General features: G+C 42.8%; 1 protein-coding gene across 4 annotated transcripts; it reads right to left on the bottom strand.

Annotated features, from left to right (window-relative positions):
• Positions 1-500: 500 nt before the first annotated feature.
• On the bottom strand, positions 501-10,696 carry ANP32E (acidic nuclear phosphoprotein 32 family member E). Of its 4 annotated transcripts, none has more exons than XR_015302450.1 (8): positions 10,427-10,696; positions 8,102-8,251; positions 7,460-7,582; positions 7,045-7,210; positions 3,327-3,493; positions 2,373-2,415; positions 915-1,684; positions 501-754 (listed from the first exon to the last, which is right to left on the bottom strand). XR_015302450.1 is itself a non-coding variant. In XM_086945370.1 (7 exons), the coding sequence occupies exons 1-7, from the start codon at positions 10,478-10,480 to the stop codon at positions 1,614-1,616; spliced, it is 774 nt and encodes a 257-aa protein (XP_086801496.1). In that variant the 5' UTR covers positions 10,481-10,676; the 3' UTR covers positions 501-1,613. The 4 variants fall into 4 exon arrangements, 2 of the variants coding, with proteins under 2 accessions (XP_086801496.1, XP_086801497.1); XR_015302451.1 differs by lacking the exon at positions 10,427-10,696 and adding an exon at positions 8,709-9,206; XM_086945370.1 differs by having other exon boundaries at positions 501-1,684; positions 10,427-10,676.
• Positions 10,697-11,624: the final 928 nt, after the last annotated feature.

Here is an 11,624-nt window from a genome sequence, read left to right as displayed (position 1 = left end):
TCCAGCTTGAGTTAGTCCATCCTGAAGGGAAGTATTCAACACAGCTCACTATCTGTAAACAGGCCTTCAAATATTGTTACTTTTGCTGTGCATTTAAAGACAGGGGGGTCAAATGCCAGACTGCCGTCTGAGGGAGCTTGGTGTTTACTTTTCATTCTCTGAATTCAAAGTGAGAGGTTTTATGTGCTAATTCTGCTGGGTACCCTGTAGAATGTTATTTTTCCCAGCATGCAACACAATTTCAATGCCTGCAAATTACCATATAGAAAGCTAAATTAACAACATTTTTTGCAATGCTGAAGAGTGGTGGAAACATTTGAATGCAAGCAAAACAAATCAATACCCTTGGTGACGCCATTTCTAATCACTGTGTGCAGGTTAGTGTTAGCAGTAAAACTACGTCTGAGGAAAAAGAACTGTCAGGTAGTGGGCATTATGGACATCGAAAGTGATCTTTCACACTGCCTCCACCCATTTGACTGAGTAAACTACAACTAAAATGTATTAACACTGTCATGGCTTTATTCAAAACACAATTCCACATAATCGGTTACTTGGAAGTTTACGGAAAAAAATAAGAACACTATATACAAACTGCCATAGAAAACAGCCTTTTAAATAGAACAAAAATCTTGACAAATATAAAACTCATCCATTCCATAGACCCTGGGGTGAAGGGAAACAACCCACCAATGAAACAAAACTTATTTTAGCTGGCAGAATTATATGGGCACATTAGCAGAATATTTGAAAACTGTATCCTTGAGAAAGATGTTAAGCATCCAGATTGTATAGACCCTCCAATGAATAGACTGATGGATTACCTGCCTTAAGGATTAATTCAAGCAGCACTACTTAAACTTGCTAAAAACAAAAAAGCAATGGGTAGGGCCACCATAAATTCCTTAAGTTACAATTTGATAATATGCACAAAAAGGGGAGTAAATTAGGGAGATACCCTCGCCAGCAGCAATTTGTGGCAAGAGAAAAACAAATGTGAAGAGTCCTTATTCTAATATTTTAATTCACAAAAAAATAGACCAAACTATTTTAAAATCTGGCCAACACTTTCAATCTCTTAAAAACAGTTTACAGTCCCCAATCAAATACACTTTGTTTCATCTACACGCTCAACTGCAGCTTCTCCCCTAGAAAATGGCATTTGCAGATAGATTATTCAATCCCATGTACAATAATCAACTTTACAAAGGGTTATGATGGATATGCCATTTCATCCACCACCTTACAGCAATTTTTTAATATACACAGCTACTTTATAAATAAGTTTCAAGGCCTCAAACGAGGCCAACAGAAAAACCGAACCTGCATGAATTCAATGTGACAGAGCATATTAAAACAAATACAGCAATCAAACATGGGAGGGGAGGGAAGGAAACCTTGTATATGCATGTGAGTGACTAGCAGGCATTCACATCCTAGTTGGAATGATAAAAAGGGCAAATAGTTTAAAAACCACACCTTTCCTATAAAAGACACGTCCTCTTCAATCGGGGAATCTATAGTACATGAGATATATATATATATAGGCATGATAGCTATTGTCAAGTGGAGCATGAAAGGGCTTGTCCCTCTCCTAAAATCAGTCAGTTCGTTCAATCATCCTCATCTTCACCCTCGTCTTCAGCTTCTCGTTTCCTCTTCTCTCCTTTCACATCGGCCTCTTCTGGAATAAAAAAATAAAAAAAGTGTCATGATAAAAATGCTGCGTACATCACAAATACAGCTAATGTACATCTCTGCTAACTTTACCACCCTCCGTCACTGGTGGTGCAGAGGAGCGCAAAACCTTGCAACACCATGAAAATATATATTGCCGGTAATATCAACACTCGGACTAATTTAAATTGAAACGTACATGCCTCAACATGCTTGGACAGATCTACATCTTCAAACTGGCAGTTAACACTATGATCCTGAATGGGTCGTTATGCAGACATATGCGCCCAATCCTTTTTCCATTTCTCTCACTATCAGTCGGTTTCTATTCTATCAAGTCGTATCTCCTACCCACTTGTTACGCAATGCTTCTACACCATCCGTTATACCGTCATACCACCCGTTATATATGTATGCCAACTAGTCAAAAGCCTAAGCTAGCGATCAGCTATGTACTATTGCTTCACTCACAACTAAGTCCTGGCCATACAGTTCTTTGGTCGATACTTTCTGGCGACTCATTCACCCTACATTATTGGGGTGGGGCGACATTTTATTTCTGGCTAGTAAACAACCAAACAAAATAAAAATAACCTAGCGCTGCATGATTACTGTGAATTCAAACTTGAAAACACAGACTTCGTTATATTAACACTTTAACCAACTAAAGGTATATCAAGTAATTTATTTCCTACCTTCTTCCTCTTCGCCTTCATAATCATCGTCATCTTCTTCATCCTGTGTGAACACGATTCAGGAAGGTATTACACTTAGAATGAAGCATGCAGGCAAAGCATACAACTGACTTGCCATTAACATCTGCACAATAGCCACGATACTGCCATTCCTGGTCAAAAAGGGAGCGTTTCTACAAGGATACTTCGGTAGCACAAAATCACACAAACGCCGCGAACTGGCCCCCCCCCAAAACCATTATGCAAAACAGTGCAGCGAATATATTTAAGTTAAGTTGCTTACATTATACATTTCTAGAATGCTCCATACCTCCATCAACAGGTTACAACACACCATAACATAATTGGAATGAATGAGGACCCCCCCCTCCCCGATTAACGCACCACCCACCACTGCAGTAACAATAGCCTACTTGGTTCACAGGCGCTCTGCTCACAAATCAAAACCAAAGCGGATGATGGACGGAGTGCTGAACATTGCAAGCACTCACCCCCAGCATGAATTCAGTTGCAAAGTGAGCACAGGACCACGCCTGTACTGGGGTGAATGTATGACATTGTTCTGCATCAACTGTTTTTGCATTTGTCACCCCGAGTGGGACGGGTATGCTCAGACGCGAGTCCCGTGCTCTCCATGCCAATGGAGTCAAGCTATCCTGCGGATGAGGGCTGAAAGCCCGAAACCGGTCCTAGGATGCTTGTTTCCAGTCCAGGGAGGACGGCACTTGGGAGTTCAGGCTGGACTGTTCCCATGGGGCGCAGGGTCAAGACTGATTTTATATGACTGTGTACCAACTGGATTGGCATGGTGAGCAAAAAAACGATGGATTTAGGCCAGATCTCTGTACTGGGGTGAATGTATAACATTGTTCTGCATTCTGTCCATCAACTGTTTTTGCGCTCTGCTCAAATGCCTAACGAAGGATCCTACAAGAAGATATTCAAAAGAAGTACCTGAATCTCATCTTTCATTAAGTAAGATAGGCCAACACCTTCTTCCTCTTCCTCCTCTTCCTCTTCCTCTTCTCCCAAATCGGACACATCTTCCTCCTCTTCAGAATCTCCTGGTGGGCCAGCTTCATCCTCATCATCGTCGTCATCCTCATCATCATCTTCACCATCTGAAAAAGCGCATGCATTAGCAACTACATGGATTTGCAATCTTAATTTTTAAAATTAAAAACGACTTAGTTTACCGGACACTAATTGTATGCACAGATGTGGGGCTAAAACATTGAGCATACTGCGCGTGCATCAGCATGTAATATGCACTTGATACAAAAACAGATTCATCTTACCAATACTTCTGTATTGGAATGCAAGTGCTGACATAGGCACTGGAAAATGAATGCAAAATACATGTGTCAGATTGTTTTGTCAGCACTCAGTAACTCCACGCAGCGTTCAACAACTAATTTGTTTGGCTAAACATCCACTCATGATGGCAGCTCAAGCACTCTACAGAGCAAATAAGTATCTGTTGCAGCCGTGGTTGCTCATACATTGCTGCCAAGACCTGGAATGACCTTTCCCTCAGCTCCATATAGGACCCTTGCTGGCAGACTTCAGAAAGAGACTCATGACCTGCCTCTTCAATGGAGACTTGGTGCCCAGCTATCCCCAGGAGTCACAATGTTGCTGTTTGATTGACTGGCCAGGACACAAATTTGTATTTCAAAGCAAATGGGTATTCTACATAATGCAGTGGGAATTGTAGGATACTACAAGATGACACTAATGTAAATTTGTAACATCCGCAGTCCTACGGCTTCGTGTGTTACACTCGTTTCACCCCCAGGTTGCACTGGGGCGTACCATTCTTCGTGATCTACAAAAAAAGGTATATATCACAAAGATTGTGCATAGTTCAAGATCCATTTGGCAAACAATGCCCGACGTGTTTCGGAATAGGCGTTCCCTTCTCACTGGTCAATTTGACATTTCATTTCACCCATAACATAGTGCACAAAGAATGTAAACATTAACATAGGACTACTTCATAACCTTTTTGGAATGCTTTGTTTCTACAAGATAGTAGATTTTTCCAAGTGGAAACAAAAGTATACTTTAAATTAAACTAAGCAGAACTTAAAATACAAATGTTCGCTGTCTTGTGCACGGGGATTTCATTCATACGGATGTGCCTCCATACAAAGAGTTGGTATTACATTTTCAAATTAAAAATGTTACAAGTCTGTTCAAGTGGGCCATGATGTATAGCATACATAGGATAAACGCAAGCTGATAAAATGAATTTTGATTTTTTATCATGGCCGAATTGTAACATTTTTGATTTGAAAATGGAATACCAACTCTTTGTATGGAGGCACATCAGTATGAATGAAATAAAGTATAATGTTGTTCCCACTTGGAAAAATGTACTATCGTGTAGAAACAAACCATTCCAAAATGGATGCCGTTTTGACCACTCATTTGAGGTTCTGAAGTAGTCCTATATTAATGTTTACATTCTTTGTGCACTAAATGTTATGGGTGAAATAAAGTGTCAAATTGACCCGTGAAAAGGGAACGGGTGAGCGCCTGTTCCGAAACGCGTCTGGCATAGTTTCAATAAACCACGTTCAAAAATGGATCTTGGGCTCAGCGCAATCTTTGACTTTTGAGAGAAGGATTGGTTTTCTGATTTATGTGAAATCGCAACCTCGCAGGTAGCCCGCCGCCATTTGTTGGCAGAGGAAAACGCTAACATGGATTGAGTCTCCAATTACTATTGCAGTATGACACAGACAGTTCAACATAATGGTTTAAACAGCAACCAACCTCAAGTTTTGCTTGGAATGGACAAAATCTACACAACGTGCACATAAGTACTTAGGGGTCGTGCGGTCACTGCCTGTGTCTCAGAAATACCATCTAACCAAGCCAAAACTTGCCATTTATTTAGGCCTATACCAATTGGAAACAAAATTAAAGAGCCATCTCTACAAGTCCAATATGAGGGCAGGTAAAGCAGATGTACAAAGAGTTGACTGAAAGTCCACAAGTATAAGATACATGCATTTTAGAACAAGTATTGGCATAGCCAATAGGTCTTGACTTTGGGACCTTGTAAGTAAAAAAAACTGTAGTGTAAGACTTCGTTTACATTTCCTGCATCCTTAATACAAAGTGAATGTAGACGTCAAGTCTTATACTTCCGTTTTTTTCTTTTTTAACTCACAGGGTCCCAAAGGAGAGACCTATTGGCTATGTCAATGCTGGTTTCCTCTTTCTATGCCAGTCCTCTATACTCAGAATGCTGGACTCTGCAGTGCATTTAGGAGAATAGGTAGGCAGGTTCGCGGGTGCATGCAGGGGCATAGCTTCCACAGGTGCAGTGGTTATTGCTGTATTTCACAGCTAAAACAGTAGCTAGGGGCCAGTGTCTGTACCTGCACTGGATCCCAGGGCACACGCGCTATGCCACATGGTGCGTTCCATTTGTGTGCACATAAATGAGCGGGTAGGTGTCTGCAAAGCTGGTTTGTGAATGAAAGATGGGAGCATCAAGAGGGTAATGAGCTGTGGAGGGCAGAGGCGAGAAGATAAATATTGGATGAGATAGGAAAGCAGACAAGCGAAAGGGAGCGGAGAGAACACTGGGTGACATTGAGAACAGGGGGGGGGGCAAGAGATGTAAACATGGGATGACTAGGAGAAACAGGACAGAGTGGATGAGAAGAGGACACTGGATAGACTAGATCTAGACAGGGATGTAAAAGACTGTATGGGGCCAGTATGAAACTGGAGAAAGACATGGGAGGGAAGGAGAGAATAGAAGGAAGAAGAGCTGAGCAGGCAGCGCTGCATCTGCTGAAGGGAGAGGGGACAACAAGGAGCCGAAATGTCGACATTGCCAAGGAAAAAGACCTGCAACATCCCTTCTGGGTAGTGCTTGAAGCCGATGCTCATTAAAGCCAGTTGTTACTCGGCATGGTTTGTAGTCCGCACGTGCCAACGGGAGACCGCTGGGAGCATGTGCAGAGCTGAATATACAATATAACTGGAATGTCAGCAATAGCACCGGTATTGAGGGTCTGACATTTTCAGCCCGGGCTGTCTTGGTTTATTACTCTGTGCCCTGGGTGGGGTCTGCAGTGTTGTGGGTGGAGGGGAGGAGGCGGGGCACGCGAGACTCTGGGTTTAGACTTATGCTGCATTTTTCTCTTACAACGTACAGGAAAAGGCAGGGATTTGAGGTGCGAGTGTGTAGAGCGGGCAGGGAGACTGCTGGATCAATAAACATTAGATTGGCTGAAAGAGAACGGAGGTTAAACATGCATTGGTCAAGGGAGGAGCAGGAGCTAAAGACTAAAGCAAGAAACAAGAGAGCAGATGGCACACTGCGCGACAAAGGCAGAGTTGTGGACAAGGTTTCAGATGTGGCAAGACTCGCACAGTGCGGAACATGCAAAAGTTTCCAATAAAGCCCAGAGTGTATTCCAAGAGGTCACTCCAAAGCAGCGCTTGCGCGCTGCGTAGGTGAGACCTAAAACGCTCACAAGAATGGCTCAAGAATGCATAACAAAAGATTCTGGTGGCTTAAGTAAACTCCAACAGTCATTCATGAAAGATGCTAACAAAGAACATTCCAAGCAGGTGCTCTCATAATATTCTTTCAGAGACATTCCAATATCAAACCATAATTGAAGACCATCAATTGACAGCTTACCTTCATCTTCCTCTTCTTCGGAGTCAGGAGCCTCGTTGTCTTCTTGATCAAAACCATCAAGATAAGTGATTTGTGTAAGAAGTTCAAAAATGCTCTCTCTGTAATCTTCTTGATTTGTGATCTCACAGTTGAACAAGTCGAGGCTCTTCAAGTTTTTCAAATTTTGCTGCAAAATTAAAAAAGGATAATAAAATAGTGTTCTGCCTTTGGCTGGTCATATATTAAAAGGCTATGGGTAAAGTGTTAGACTAAAATACTGTCACTGAAGTGGTTTCCTACAAATTAGTCTAACGACCAAGCAATTCTAAGGTTTGTAAACCAGTGATCCAAGCCCAGTTATGTATACTTCATTCAAATGTGTAGTGAAAACGCACAAACTGTACAGGCGGTAAAAACTACAAAGTCCCATACTCACAAGCGGTTCAACTGTGCTGAGGTCTTTAATTTTGTTGCCACTCAGGTTAAGGTATGTAAGATTCGGACACTTTTCCACTAGAATTTCCAGGCCCCCAGAAATAGCATTATCGCTAAGCTCCAACTAGAAAATGAGAAAAATAAAACAAAATTAGAGGCAAGGAAATGGCAAAATCCTCTCTTCCCCGCTGGCCACCCACAATTCTCATTAACAACTTGCGCTGTTCACAGAAGAAAATCATTTTTTTTAATTATCCAGAGAAAGATTTACAAAGTAAATAACATACATATTTGAGCTCAGGAGAATGCAATACATATTAAAGCTTCAATTCGTAAAATTCTTGGTCTGCTTAAGTATGCTTAGACACTTAAAATAACAGAATAGTCTAGGTTCACATCCTTCGACTAATAGGTTCTTGGTCTGATGGAATAACCAGCTTCATGTAAAATACACCATCAAGCTAAATACAAGAATACCTAATCGAGGAAAGGGGATTAGGTTGCCCCAGTAAGCCGTGTAAAAAGAATGTAGAAAAACTCAGACCCAAGCCCTCAAGTTGCATACCAGTTCCAAGAAATAGGTTCGAATGGCAGCATGTCCTTTTCTAAGGAAATTAAAGCGTCCAACTTTGAAGTTACTTGCCTTTCTCAGCTTGCTTAAAGTTGGAAGTTTAGACAAGGATGTCAGTTCTATACTGGCCATGCTAAGAAATTCCAATTCTTTAAAATTCTCCGTGAGGCCTTCGATTTCGCCATTACTGGAACGACAGCTATCAAGTACCAACTCCGCCACCTGAAAGAAAGGGAAAAAGGATTAGCTATCAAATGGAAAAAAACAGCCACATTATAACCATCACAGGTCAAAATGATTGACTTCAGTTTAGGGAGAGTTAGTTAGCAACTTATAAATTCCCAAACCAGAGCTTGAAATGGAAAAAATTGATGCGCAGGTACTCTGTAGTAAAATACCTGCTTGTTTCTGAGCAGTGCCGGTACTCTCCCTCCGAAAATAAAAGAGTGCATGTACTCCGACCGACCCATTTAAAGCACTGTCCTTAGCATACCAGTAAAATGTAGATTCTGTTAGGATTGGTGCTACAGTAAAAATCAACGAATCGCTCAACAACCCCAATAAACGACCACTCCAACTGTGCCAGGCAAAGCCACATATACACCGATACAGTTGTGTATTATCGTTGGACGTAGGTGTGGAGAAGTCGTGTGCCATGCGGCAATTAGGTTATGCTTGCCTGTAAATGTGATGATTCAGTTATATCACATTCCACTGTGCAAAGGAGGTGCAGTGACGTCCCCGCCGTAAAGAACTTCGTACAACAAGGGTTAGATCCGGTGTCATGAAGGCTTCTCCTGATATAGATGCAATGCCCATCTGGTACAAGCAACAGCAGGAAAGCGGAGAATGCAACATGATCAGCCTGATTTCTTACGCTGGCCACCTGTAAAACTAAGACTTAACTTGGAAAGCTTATGTCAGAGTCGAGTAGGTCAAGGCATTGAATGCGCCTGGGTGAGTACCAAGGCCAGAATCACTGACCGAATGATAAGAGTACAACCAAAATACAAAACTATGTGGCAGCCCACACCGTAACCAGGGGTACCGGGGAATATCGGGTTAAATCCACATTGCTGAAAGGGGTGAACCCTGAACACGTAAAACTGGGTAAAAACATCTTTCAGTAGCCACTACGACACAGGCTCGCCGCGCATTGTGGGTACTGCACTGAAAAGTTGGGCTGCAGCTGTCGACGGCTCATTGTCGGGCTGTAGGAAGAGGTGCGGTCTTTGGCAGCACGGGGAGGTGTTACAGTAGCCATCTGCCAGGGTACGTCGGTCCCGCCTCCACACGTGGTGGGACAAGGGCCTAAAACTAGAGCAGCAACTAACTGCCGTCCATGGCCACACCCCCGGCAGGACTAACCCGAGGCACGCCGATGCTCAAGAAGCGACATGGCCGCCCCCCACGTGGGGTGCCGAGGCCATGGCAGCCTCCCCTGGCGTTGGTAGGACGATCAAGGCACCCCACGGGACAGGTAGTTCACAGCCCAAGACGGGAGGTCGGCAGCTTATTGCACACACACCTGGGAAATGGAGTTTCCTCGTTCAATAGGCAGAGATACAGAACTCCACGGGGTGAAACATGGTAAGTAAGTCTGAAAGTGCTCGCTCATACACACAAGAAAGAGGAGATAAGTACCACATATCTGCGAGGAATCGGTGCAAGGACTTACTGGATGCCGTTATCAAAACCCTCTAAATTATGTCTGCGTCCATTACCCCCTCCCTCCCCCCCATTTTCAATAAAGCCACGGATAGGGTCAAGAAAAAACACCCTCAGAGATGGAGCGTACACAAACACCAGCCGGATAACACATTCAATTTTATAACGCTATAGTAAAGTTCGCGCCTGCACGGCTAATTCAGTGGCGGAGTTCCGAGAACTTAAAACTGGGGAAATCCATTTTTGCGAAAATAATGGAACGTTAGAAACTGCCCCAAAACAATAGGAAGATAAACAACACGGATGAACAAAAATGCAACCTAATAACCAAGCGGATACTCACGCACCCTCCATCCCTAACTATACATCCCTTTAAGCGCGTGGAAAAATAACGCCGGGCACATAAACAGTAACATCCTGGACATAACTGCAAAAATCGCACTTACTAACAAGAAAATAGGAATTTTGTTTGCGTTTTAAAAGTTACTTGTGGAAGGCTTTCAGAACTGAGGCTGGGCAGCGCGGGCACCTGGCGGGAAGGCTGAAACTCCGCGCCTCGGGAAACCTCCGCTCCGCGCAGGTACCGGGGAACAAATAAAATACCAAATGTCTTTAGCCTGAAGCACCCAGCCTTCCTGCCACGCGCCCGCTTATCTTTACTGTGGGCTTTTGCCCTCACCCTGGTCCCAAGAACGGGATTCCCATGCTCAGCCCTCTCCTATACCTCACCTCGCCCGGAGACTTATTCCTCAGCTCCAACGTGATACGCTTCTTCATATCCATCTTATTCTCGTATGAAAGACGCCGTTTATAATGAAAAATCCAAGATATATGGTGAAAGCGTGTCGAAAAGTATCCGCCGACGTCAACGACCTCCTTCTCGGCACAGTTCCGCACTCTCCACTCACGCCAGCAGTCTCATCAATGGCCGCTTACAGTTTTGCGCCTCCATTACATGGCGCCCTCAGCCCCTTTCAGCAACACCGCCTCTTGCCGAATACCATTGGCCACTCAGGGGCCAACGTAGTTACAATTGGCTATCCAACCTGTCTTTTGGCCTTCCGCCCGCCCTCAGGTGCCGTGAACCCCGTAAGGAGAAAGGCCATTGGTAAACGGGGTGCGCGCAGTTAAATATGATTGGTTACCTTCAATATCTGTCAGACGGGGTTTGTGGGGTTGGCTTTTTTTTCTTTTTAAAAAAGTACGCAAAGGCTAGGATTCTATTGTGTTTTTGGCGCCTTTATAACTCTCGTGACGATCTTAGATTTCGACGGCCTCGAAAACATTCGGTTAATGAAGGAAAATACCGTATTTATACACTGGTTGATTTTGATAGGTTGTACTGTCTTAAAAATTATTGAGTTATCACATCGTTGATGCATGCCATTAAAGTCTTCTACAGGGCTGGCATATTTTCAGTAGAAATACTGGGCATTATTTATATTTTGTATCTTACTATTTCGTGACATCCAAATATCCTTTTTTTTTTATTAACACGGAGCAAATATTTACTTGCTTTAATAATCACCTAGAAACAAACTACCTTTCAAAGAGGCTTTCAAGGATTTCTTCATGTATTTTCTGTTTACAATTAGTTTTCCAAAGGCAGGTAACAACACATTGGCATATGCCAATATACCCAATTCAGATGGATGACGCCCAATTGTTGTAAGCCAAACATTGAATAATTCTAGCTTTCTCCCGCATGAAATTGCCTGTTACAATCGAAATCAATAGGGAAAATACATTCCCACAATTTCTTTTTGAAAATCTCCCACTTTCTATGTTGGTGTGTATACACTGGCTTAGTAGCAACCCTATAAAGAGAACGTGTGTGAAAGTGTGAGACAGAACTTAGCATGATTAAAACAAACTTATCAACTTATATAAAACTGCCGTTATTAGACATGATCTCCCTGATTTTTTT

This window comes from Lissotriton vulgaris, chromosome 12 (assembly GCF_964263255.1).
Source record: "Lissotriton vulgaris chromosome 12, aLisVul1.2, whole genome shotgun sequence".
NCBI classification, from domain to species: domain Eukaryota; kingdom Metazoa; phylum Chordata; class Amphibia; order Caudata; family Salamandridae; genus Lissotriton; species Lissotriton vulgaris.
The sequence above is the reverse complement of the archived record's forward strand: the minus strand, read 5'-3'. Positions and strand labels throughout refer to the sequence as shown.

Excerpts from the sequence above, each read along its gene's own strand:
- ANP32E (XM_086945370.1), bottom strand. The coding sequence starts at position 10,480 with ATGGATATGAAGAAGCGTATCACGTTGGAGCTGAGGAATAAGTCTCCG. Across the intron at positions 7,211-7,459 it reads TCAGCACAGTTGAACCGCTT|CAAAATTTGAAAAACTTGAA; the intron begins GTGAGTATGGGA and ends TTAATTTTGCAG. Across the intron at positions 3,494-7,044 it reads CGAAGAAGAGGAAGATGAAG|ATGGTGAAGATGATGATGAG; the intron begins GTAAGCTGTCAA and ends GCGCTTTTTCAG.